At 43.7% G+C, this 10,721-nt stretch overlaps 1 protein-coding gene across 1 annotated transcript; it reads left to right on the forward strand.

Annotated features, from left to right (window-relative positions):
- Positions 1-352: 352 nt before the first annotated feature.
- GEM (GTP binding protein overexpressed in skeletal muscle) lies at positions 353-9,236 on the forward strand. The gene is made up of 5 exons (XM_083821811.1): positions 353-515; positions 2,109-2,452; positions 5,536-5,612; positions 6,095-6,299; positions 7,964-9,236. Exons 2-5 carry the CDS (start codon positions 2,119-2,121, stop codon positions 8,239-8,241), a joined length of 894 nt encoding a protein of 297 aa, XP_083677937.1. The 5' UTR covers positions 353-515; positions 2,109-2,118; the 3' UTR covers positions 8,242-9,236.
- The last annotated feature ends 1,485 nt before the right edge of the window (positions 9,237-10,721 follow it).

Raw genomic sequence — 10,721 nt, forward strand, 5'->3', positions numbered from 1 at the left:
AGCAGGGAGTCAGCTGCATTTTGCAGACAGAGAACATCATACATTTACAGCATTTTATGCATTAATGAGATGTGTCATTTTTAAAACATCATCGATTCTAATAGCATTTGCTTGAAAAACTGAGGTGGAAGGGCACTTATTATTATGTGTTTTTCCACTTTCCTGTTTTCATCTTGTACGACCCAAATGTGTTTGTTTTACTGGCAATGCTAAGCCAATCATATGATTTCAAGTAAGTCTTTTGAGCCTGTTTGTAAGTTTTTGCTTTTCTGCATGTCTGCTTCCTCCCAGCTGGGGGCTGGCTGTTGTATGGAAAGGCCAGCCACGTCACGGAAAAGCCCTGTCTCTGATCAGATGGGCTTAATATAAACCAGGTTTGCCGAGAGGGAATTAAAGAGGCAGCCCGTAAGCGGGAGAGGATTTACTTGGGCAGAGCAGCGCGGTGTAGCACGGTCTACGGGGAGAGGAGGGCAGCGCGAGCCGCGGACCCGACTGCGAGCAGGAGCCAGGCGCAAGTAAGACACTGTTGGACGAGGTGCCCTGGGTCTCGTGCAGTGTGTGGTGGCTGCTTTGATAGATCCCAACAGCTACGAGCAGCTTGTGGCACCAAAACCAGCCTGCACTCGGACCGCGATGTGCAGTCGTGCCTTATAAGCCTTGGTCTCGCTAGGATTTGCTTAGCAAGGGATGATAGTTTGCTGGAGGAGAAATCATTAGATGTTCGTGAGCGAGGCTGTTCGGGGATTGTTTATTGAAGGTTATCTTTAGGCGCTGTAGTTTGAATTGGAGCTGGCTTTTCTCATCTGATCTTTTAAATGGGGAAACTCCAAGAAAAAAAAAATTTAAATTGTGGTTAATATTTCCCTTCATTTGTGAAGCAGTCTTTGCTTGCTGCCTGGTCTCCAGTTAGATCTAATTTTGCCTCTAAGCACTGTGCATCGCAGAGAAAATATCGCATGTGTTGTAATAAGTTCAGATAGAGTTTGCTTTTTGTTGGTTTGTTCTCTGACCTGCCGTGTGTTTTTTCTAAGAAGTTTTCAGATAGTGTTGTGTGAAGCGGACTAGTGACTTGTACATGTCGTTTTGATGTGTTGCTGTACTTTTTTTTTTCATTCACCATTTATTATTCAAGTTTGGAAATGATCTAGTGAATTTTATGGGCAGTTATCCTGCCTACTAATACGGAGAAGAGAGCTGAGAAACTTCAGATATAAAAAAATAAAACACACACACACACACAAACAAAAAAAAAAACACAGAAAAATGTCTAAATAACTGTCACTTTGGGAACTGGAATGCATCAAAGTAACTTTCCTAAAAATGGAAGCTGTTGGCCAGTGAGAATGACATCACTGTCCTCTGACTCCAACCAAGGCAAAATAGAGTTTGCTAAATAAAATGTAATTAAGAGCCATGCTTAGACAGGAAGAGCTAACCTATTTAGCCAATTGTGCAGTAAATGAAGTTGTTGATTTAATATCTTTAAATTTATGAGCTTCTCTCCCAGTGCTACCTCCTGTAGTAGCTCAAACCTGTACCTCCTCAGAAAAGCCATTGGGCTTGGCTGTGTCCCTCCTTTTAGCAGCCAGAAAGCCACCACCTGAAGCAGCCATTGTCCTGCCGTAGGGGAGACCCAAACCCACCCCATCACAGCAAGGCTTGCTTGCTTGGCTTTCTTTTCTTAAGAGTGTTGTCTAAGTTTGTGGGCTGGAGGCAGCTGGGACTGGTCCCTCTGTTTGATGCCAGGCGACCACGCAGGGTAGGGACCGGTGCCTGCAGGGCTGTCCCAGCAGGGATACAGCAGTGTGCGTGCTCTGGCCCTCCCCATGCCTCCCCCGGGCTGGGCTGCACCTAGCATGGCAGTGAGCTTGTAAAGGATAGGATTTAGCATGTGAGGGTGGCATCATCCCTAGGAAAAAGCCTCTGACTCACTAACTACAAATATTTCTTTGCATACCAGCAACTGCGAAAGAGTGCAAAGCCTCAATTTTCTTCTGTTGTATACTGGATACAAGAGCAGGACGCGCTGCCTTGAGTTAATACGAGGGTGCTAGTGCATTTGCAACTGTTTTGTGGGTAACAAGTGTGATTTCCGTATTTCTCACCAGGGGTAAAAAAATGACCCTCAACAACGTTACCATGCGTCGCACCCACACCAGCAGCCTGCAGCAGCAGCAGCAGCGGTGGAGCATCCCCGCTGACGGCAAGAACCTGCTGGTCCAGAAGGACTCCAACGAGTACAACGCACAGAAGCGATACACCATCAGCCCCGACGAGTACTACAGAAGGAGCTGGTCCTCGGAGTCGTCCGACTCCGTCATCTCCTCTGAGTCCGGCAGCAATTGCTACCGGGTGGTGCTGATCGGGGAGCACGGCGTAGGCAAGTCGTCGCTGGCCAACATCTTCGCGGGGGTACACGACAGCATCGACAGCGACTGCGAGGTGCTGGGAGGTAGGTCATTGTGCTCTGGGGTGTTTGGGTTTGCTTGCAATTGGTCCTGTCGCCAGAAATTGGCACAGAAAATCAGAGAGGCCATTTAAACTAAAATTGATGCAGCGAATGTTTGAATCTAATTGTCAAAAAGTAGATCAAGCTACACAGAGTAAGATGCTCTCCAACAGCACTCTAAAGCCTCTGAAAGAGAACAGTACAGATTCTCATGCTCTTTAGTTTCAAAATACCTGTTGGAAGGCGTTCAGCTTTCATGCTGGTCCAACCCTTGTGTCATCACAGGCTCCATGGGGTCGTCTTCAGCTTTCTATAGGCCAGAGAAAGCCATTGGAAGTCCCCATGGTCTATGAGAGTGCAGTGCTTAGAAATAATACGTAATGCAAAATAAAAATAAAAAACCTGCCCAGTCTTTTAATCACCTTGAAAACATTTGCCATTAGAAGTCATCTCAGTCTTATGTATAAATGTGTTGCCTCAGTGTAGGCTGTATGGAGTTTGAGTAAATATGCCCACCCCTCCTTCATGCTCCTCGCACAGGTTGGGTTCCCCCAGGAAAAAATAAATAAAGATGCTTCAGCACTGTAGGGAAATTCCTGTTGCCCAAACCAGGGGAAAAGTCAGAAGCTGTAGGGTTTTTTTTAATGCTTCCCCCTTGCTATTCTCCTCTGTGTTGGTGAGGATTGTGAAACCTTCCTTAGTCCCAAAGAGCAGCTAATGCAGAAAGAGGGGTCATGGCACCCAGCTGTAAGGCATACTGTGTAGGGGATGTGGTGGGAGAAGGGTTGTGCCATGACAGAAGTCTGCTGTGGCCCTAAAGACACAGGTGCTGTCACCTTGGGAGGACTTGCAAATTGCTGGGTGGTTTTGCTGGTCAACACATTGGAGTTTTCTCTTCTCTCCTGTATCCTTTCCTGGTGTGTCAGTGCCTGTGCTAGCACAGAGAGTTTCTGGGCTTCTCTTCCAGTCTTCAGTGGAGCAAAAACGCACTGCTTTTTTTGTCTTTATGCTAGGACTTAACACAGTTGGGATTTAATATAGCCCAGGGCTAGGAAGGTAGGAGCCACCTTCTTGCTTGCTCTCGCAGACTGGAGGTACAGATCTTTGTGCCTTTGGGGAATCCGAAGCTCCCCACAGTGCAGTGACCCTGGGTCACTAAAAGCAGGCTTTGCCTTCACCTTCCACTGACTTTTTCTGAAAATCCATCAGCTTCTCAGCCTGGAATATCTCTGATAAAACCTTTCCTAGTGCTGCTCCAGTGACCTGGTTAGGACCCTTGGGCAATCATTCAGAAAACACAGCTGATTTACTTTGCACACTTGTCAGATGGTTTCCTTCTCCTCCATGCAAAGCAGTGTGGTTTCCTCCTTCACTTGCACTCCCAGAACTATTGCTTGGAGTGTAGCCATGACAGATTTTCAAGGTCAGCTCATTGGAGGTATCAGACAACTTGCTGTTGTTGTATTTCTCCTTTTTTTTTTTAGTGTCAGCTTCAAAATAAGTATGAGATGAACTAATTGTTCACTTTCAGTGTGTTTTATATCCTATAGAAGTTCCTTAGGATTGTCCGAGGTGCAAATCACTGCTGAGTATGACCATTTGGGGCACAACATTTTCAAGTACTGTGGTTACATATTTGTAGCCTCTCCTTGTGTCACAGAACAGAGAAGTAGTCCTCTAAATGTTGTCCTCTGGTGCATATGGAGTTTGTTCCCATGCAGATGTTTGATCAGTTGAAGAAACTCCAAACTTTAGCTTGCAAACTGGAAATATTATTACAAGAGTTGACGGTTTCAGGACAGCCAATTCACAGAGGGAATACAGCTGCTTTTGTGGAGTAGTTTTGCTACTGGCAGCGAGATTAATCAAACTCACAAACACAAGTGTCATGCTCTTGGCCTACAATGGAAAGGGCTCCCCTTGATTAGCTTTGTATTTTGAATCCCTCCACTTTAAGCTGTGCCAAACCTGTGCTCTTGTTTACAAAGTTTGATTTTATTTTAAATGTGGAATATTTTTGGCTGATTCTTCTGCATGGATGTAGATTCCTGGCTTTGAGGAAAGCCTGTGATTACAATTTAGGGGAAAGTTCACTCTGCTAATACCCAGCAGAATTTTTATGAGGCAAGAGTTAAGACATGGTTCTATCTACAAACGTGGTTGGGACAGATCCCTGACACAGTGCCATGAAAGGTGTGGTATGCTCAGAAACCCTAAGCCAAACATTTTTCACTGACCAGCAACACAGGACTCAGGATAGGTCCAAACCCCATACTGCTCATCGAAATGTCCCTGGATTTGGGGGAGAAGAAGGAAGATCAGTATTTGAAGCAGAAGCTAGACTGAGATTTAACATCACGGATTGATCGTGATTGAGTGGGAACAGCCACACACACACACACACAAACAATGATCTAAGCAGAACTTAGTCATGTGGTGTTTATAATCTAGATATGAGTTTTTGTGGTTTCGGCACAAAATAATTATCTTCTGTGGTTTGTTGACTCCTTTGCTTTTTGACATCAAAGGTAATGTGGGAAACTGTGAAATAGGAAAGAAATGGGACGCAGCAGTCATTTCAGTCTCCCTAAAACTCAACAGCTCCTGTCTCACAACCCCCTGTCCTCTTTGCTTGGTAGGCTGTTAACTGTATTGCTCTCAGCAGCAGTGACTGTTCACCCGTAAACTGTCCCTGCTAAAGAGAAAGCAAATATTTTCCATTACTCAGCCTCACTGGACTCCGCTGCTCCCATGGGGCAAATGTTCAGCCTTTGGTTATTTCTTCCACTGGTTCTATTTTCTCTCTCCCACATAAGATAAAGAGAATATCGACCTAAATAATGAACATTTCGTTTCCTGATCTTTCTGTCTCCTTCATATATCATGGAAAGTTAGACAACCAGTAATGAGCAGAGGGCAGGTTTAATGCTGATGGAAATGAGGAAAGGACTGAATGTGAGCCAGCACAAAACTTGGCTCAATAACTTGAACTGTGGACAAATTATACATAGTCAACTATTTGTTTTTTGTAATGTACATGATGCCACAAAATAATATATTACCAACATTTCTGATTTTCTTTCCAGAAGACACGTATGAAAGAACCCTGATGGTGGATGGGGAGAGTGCAACCATTATACTGCTCGACATGTGGGATAATAAGGTACTTTTATTTATGTATGCCAATCACATGCTAAAAGAAGAATTGCATATAAATGTGTTAATAGAAAAAATAGGTATCTTTTCCTAAAAAAAGTAGGTGTTTTCCATAATTCAGCATCAGGGAAAATACAGGATAAATTCCCTCCCTGAACCAAGCCAAGCATGCCTAATAGCTCTGTAGTGTGAGCCTGAGAAGAACAAGCCTTTATTTTTTTAATGATAAAACAAAACATTCAAGCCATTTTCCAGACCATGTTCATTCCAGCCTAAATCCAGCACAATGAATTATCTGGGGCAAGTTTTACCCTCCTTTATGATGAAGTATTCATATGGTCACCACTTTGGAATGGCTTTTAGTACAACTGTGATTCAAACCATACCCAGTGCAGCTACAGCAGGAATGTGTTTGGATTCGCTAACATTATATTTTCTAAGTAAAACCTGTTCAGGGCATAACAATGTCTGACCATTTTGTTCGAACAGCGTGAAGGAGAATGGATTCGAGACCACTGCATGAAAGTGGGAGATGCATACTTGATTGTCTACTCCATCACAGACCGAGCAAGCTTTGAGAAGGCCTCTGAACTCAGAATAGAGCTCCGCAGAGCTCGCCAGAAAGAAGATATTCCCATTATTTTGGTTGGCAACAAAAGCGACCTTGTCAGGTGCCGCGAAGTTTCAGTGGCAGGTAAGGAGAACAATGAGGGTAAAAACTATGTAAAATTTAAGAGTCACATAAGAGCTTTTGAACAACATAGGGAGCTCTGGCTGCGTACACTGTGATCAGGACTAGGCAGTAAGAGCAATAAAGCAACAGAGGGCTGGAACAGCGGACAGAGGACTGGGGAGGGTCTGCCATTTTTTTCAGCCTCCATTGGTCAACGGTGTTACATGTTGGATAATCCCTTTCCGAAATTTAAGTTCCATCATACAAGCAGCTTGATTTTTTTCCCTTCCAGCTCCTAGCATAAAACCACTGCAAAATGAGATTGCTCTGGTAGCTAGGAACCCTTTGGGTTTCCAATACATATTTATGCAAAAACCCTTTTTTTCTGCTGCCAAATATCCTCTCTTTGTTTAAGGAGTTCCTTATCCTCTCTGACATTTTACTTCCAGATGAATTAAAATTCCCTCTCACCTTTCATTTCACTAACCTGGGCAGGTATTGCACAGCCTCCTTGGTGCCTTGCTCTGGGATGCTACAGCAGCCCTCCTTCTGCTGCATGTAGGGGGATAAATAAACAGCCTGTGCCCTGCACCCAAAGCACGGGGAGTCCTAAGCCCATAAAAAGGAACAGAGAGACCACCTGGAAAGCTGCTGCCAACCCTCAAGCTCTTCAGTCAGTAAAATCTCTTCTTAGACAGTCCTCCCTGAGGTTTAGGTGGCTTAACACATAGCAGTGCATTAGATAATCTCGTCTTGGCCAGAGCCAACAAGAAACATGGGTTCCTCAGCTCAGCATTCTTCTCTCTGCAGCTGTTCCACTTTTTTATTTCCCAGTTGAACTAGGCTTTTGTTTCACTGGGGATATGCACTCTAGCCCCTGTCACAATTGCTCTAAGTGAAGAGTTTGAGCTGAGGTAGGTCTTTGGGAGCCCAGAGGTGACTGTTTTCCTTCTCATGCCTCTCTGGCCCACTTGAAAAATCCTTTGAAAGACGGCAGATGGATTCATGTCATTTTAGTCATCCTGGCGATGAGTTCACAGCAAGTCAGAAGACAGCGTAAATTGACTTGCATGTGAAAGACAGCTGCTAGGGTTAGTGTGTGTTCTCTTATGTTAAGGATAAGGACTGTGATTTCATATGTACCTCTGAATTTATGGGCATAGTTTTGCCTTTATTTAAGGACTTTTGTACATGCTCACACCAAAACTGATACCGTCTGAAGACCCTGGTTTATACACACAACCTGTGGAGGGGATAGGGTCCTGCCCCCTGTGGTAACAAGAGATGTGCTGTACACACGAACAGCACTGCCACCATCCTTTAAGGTGACCTGGGGCGGTCTGCACACGAGGTGACCAGGTGATTTTGAGTCATGGCTGAGCTCTTCCCCCTCGATGTCTCAGCGTGTCAGTTAGCCCCAGCTCTCTCCCTTCACAGCCGATGACAAGGGCCGGGCTTCTCCAGGGGGAGACTGACCCCCCTCGCTGCGAAGGGAGTGTGACACAGACCAGATGAATCATGGCCTACCAGGCAGCATTAGATGATTAAAGACTTATCCCCGGCTATATTAGGCTTGAGGAATTCCCCCGGTGGTGCTGGCTCCCCGCACGTGGCAGCCCGCAGCTGTGTTGTCTCCCTCCCAGGCTCGTGACATCTCATGACATGTCCCTGTTGCGATTTTGCAGAGGGCCGAGCATGCGCCGTTGTGTTCGACTGCAAGTTCATCGAGACCTCGGCAGCTGTGCAGCACAACGTGAAGGAGCTCTTTGAAGGCATCGTGAGGCAAGTCCGGCTCCGGAGGGACAGCAAGGAAAAGAACGAGAAGCGACTGGCTTACCAGAAGCGGAGGGAGAGCATCCCGAAGAAAGCCAGGCGGTTCTGGGGCAAAATAGTTGCCAAGAACAACAAGAATATGGCCTTCAAACTCAAGTCCAAGTCTTGCCACGACCTATCGGTACTTTAAGAACATTGGACTCTGCCAGAGCTTGTGGCATTTTGTGGACATTATCTAACGATGTTGTGGGGAATAATCAATCTATATTAGATTGGGCTATGAAAATGACTTAGATTCACAGTTGTGATTGTGATGATATGTGCTGGCATAAGAACAGCACAGTGCATGGAAATATCTCTCTTTCTTTTTTTTTTTTTGTTGTTGTTTTTTTGTTGGTAGTTTTAAAAGTATAGACCAGAACGACCCAAAGTTATGCTGGGAAGTGTTCTGGAATATACCTATTGCTTCTCCTCTTGGCTTTGTATAATAGCTTAAGAACCTCAAGCTGTCATCACTTGGGAAGTAAATACTGCTTTCTTTACTCTTTCTCACTGTCGTTATTCTTTTCTTTCTTTCTCTCTCTTTTTTTTTTTTTTTAAATTGTGTAAAGAGTTGAGGAACTGACCAGGAATTGGTCCTCTGCCAATTGGCTGGTCAGGTTTGAGCACCCACAGCTAAAAAATTTGCATTTCTGTAGAATAGCCACCAAGACACTTGTTTTTATTATTTCAAGGATTGGTTTCAATGAGTTTACACATCTCTTACTTTGAAAATATTTAAAGGCAAAATCCTGTAATCAAACAAATTTTCCTCTCATATTTCCATATTATGGGACTGTTTAAAAACCATGGTAAAGATAAAATTAAAGCACAAGTTGTATCAAAGTACATCAAATGCAAGATGCCAAACCTTTATAAATCACCTGAGCTTTTTTAAGAAACCACATGGACTTCTTGTACCTAGTCTTGGCTTTTCTCTATGCTAGAGCTATGCTGTATTTATTGTCGTGCAAAATAACAAGCATTTTAATGTTGAGGGGAAATGTATTTATTACCAAGTTTCTTAAAACAATAATGTTAATTTTATTACTGTTTTCTATCTAGTATCTTTTTTTTTCAGATATGCAAGTTTTTACTTACATGCCTTGGTATAAAATAAATAAAATATATGACTGCCTTTGAGCCTCAGCAGGAAATCCCTGAGAATTTTTTCAACTTGAGAAAATATTTTGGATGCTTGTGAAGATAGCTGCACCACAACTACCAGGAGGATTCCTTGTGTCTCTGAACACAGAGGCTACTTAGCAACCTAAATCATAAAGCAAGAATCACCCACAGCCTGAAAGTGATTTGTGTACGGTGTCCCTTATGAGCAATTGAGATAAAAATAAGTCATTCTTAAAAAAGGTATCTGGCCCTGAGTCTGAAAACACGTCAGAAATGTAGTTAAGTACCATTGTCCCTATTTTGGAGACAAAATGAAGTGAAATGTTATGTTCAAGGACAGAAAACATCAGCTGGCACGGCATGCCCTAAACCTCAATTTATGTTGGAAATAATGATGTTAGCATAGATTTTCCTCCTGACTATATTGGTTTATGTGGGCACATCTCAGAGTTCCAGGTAAATGTAGAGTCATTTCATTTTGCCAACAGATAGCTTAGAAAAAGCAAACCTCCAGCCGGGCAGCTTGTCTTCCTTGCTGATGAATGTGAGAACAGGAGACACTTTAAGACAAGAACTGCCTTCCACATCTCTGACTGTGCAGCTTTTATCTACCAAACACTCTGGAAAGGAATGAGCTTGTTGAGTGTTTGCCCAAAACTGCCTCTGCCGAGAGGATGATTAAAGGGGCAGGAAAAGAGTTTTAGGGGTAGAAAAAGAGCTTTAGGAGTTCTCCAGGGGTAAAATATCACATTGCAGGGTGGCTCTATGCATGTGCAGCATTCAGATCTCTCTGGAAGCGAATTCCTGATCTAGAATAAATAACAGAAAGCAATATTTTGAATACTGCATAGACAAGTTTCCTGTTATTGGATGTTGATTGAGCACTTCTGAGTTGTCAGCATGCAACTTCAGGTCAATCCAGAGCAGTCTGGAGAATGCAGGGCTCTCCAGTACAAGATTTCAGAACTTTTTAGCTATCAAAACTTGTTGCCTGTTCATGAACAGAAATAAAATGGCACAAATTAAACAGATGTATTTTCAAGAACTGAAAGTGTAGCTGAACACAAGGAGGACAATTCCTTAGCCTGTTCTGTATCTGTCAGCCTATGGACCCTACAGTTCTAAATCAAGCAGGTTTTGAAGAAATATAAAATGTCCACGTTGATCATATAACCACTCATGTTCACAGCATTGCTTCATGCATAGCAGGTATCCATAAAAATTTGGAGTTACCTAGTAAGTTTTCATGGCCTTGTCTCTGACCCACAATAATGAAATTTCTTTTTAAAACCTGTAGGCTCCTGGATTGTCCTAAATTTTTGGGAAGAGTTTCTGAGCATGGGGGAAGCTGTGGGGTAAAGAACCACCAGAAGCAGCATCCCCTCCAGGGAGCTGTTCCTTCAGCTTGCTCAGACACCATCGGGGTATGTTAGTGCCTGACCTTGGGATGTGGAGCGAGAGGGATGGTGCTGAGCATCCACACTCTGCACACTTCAGGGCTTT

The sequence above is a fragment of the Anser anser genome, assembly GCF_964211835.1.
Source record: "Anser anser genome assembly, chromosome: 2".
Taxonomy (NCBI): domain Eukaryota; kingdom Metazoa; phylum Chordata; class Aves; order Anseriformes; family Anatidae; genus Anser; species Anser anser.

Excerpts from the sequence above, each read along its gene's own strand:
- GEM (XM_083821811.1), top strand. The coding sequence starts at position 2,119 with ATGACCCTCAACAACGTTACCATGCGTCGCACCCACACCAGCAGCCTG. Across the intron at positions 5,613-6,094 it reads TCGACATGTGGGATAATAAG|CGTGAAGGAGAATGGATTCG; the intron begins GTACTTTTATTT and ends TTGTTCGAACAG. Across the intron at positions 6,300-7,963 it reads CCGCGAAGTTTCAGTGGCAG|AGGGCCGAGCATGCGCCGTT; the intron begins GTAAGGAGAACA and ends GCGATTTTGCAG.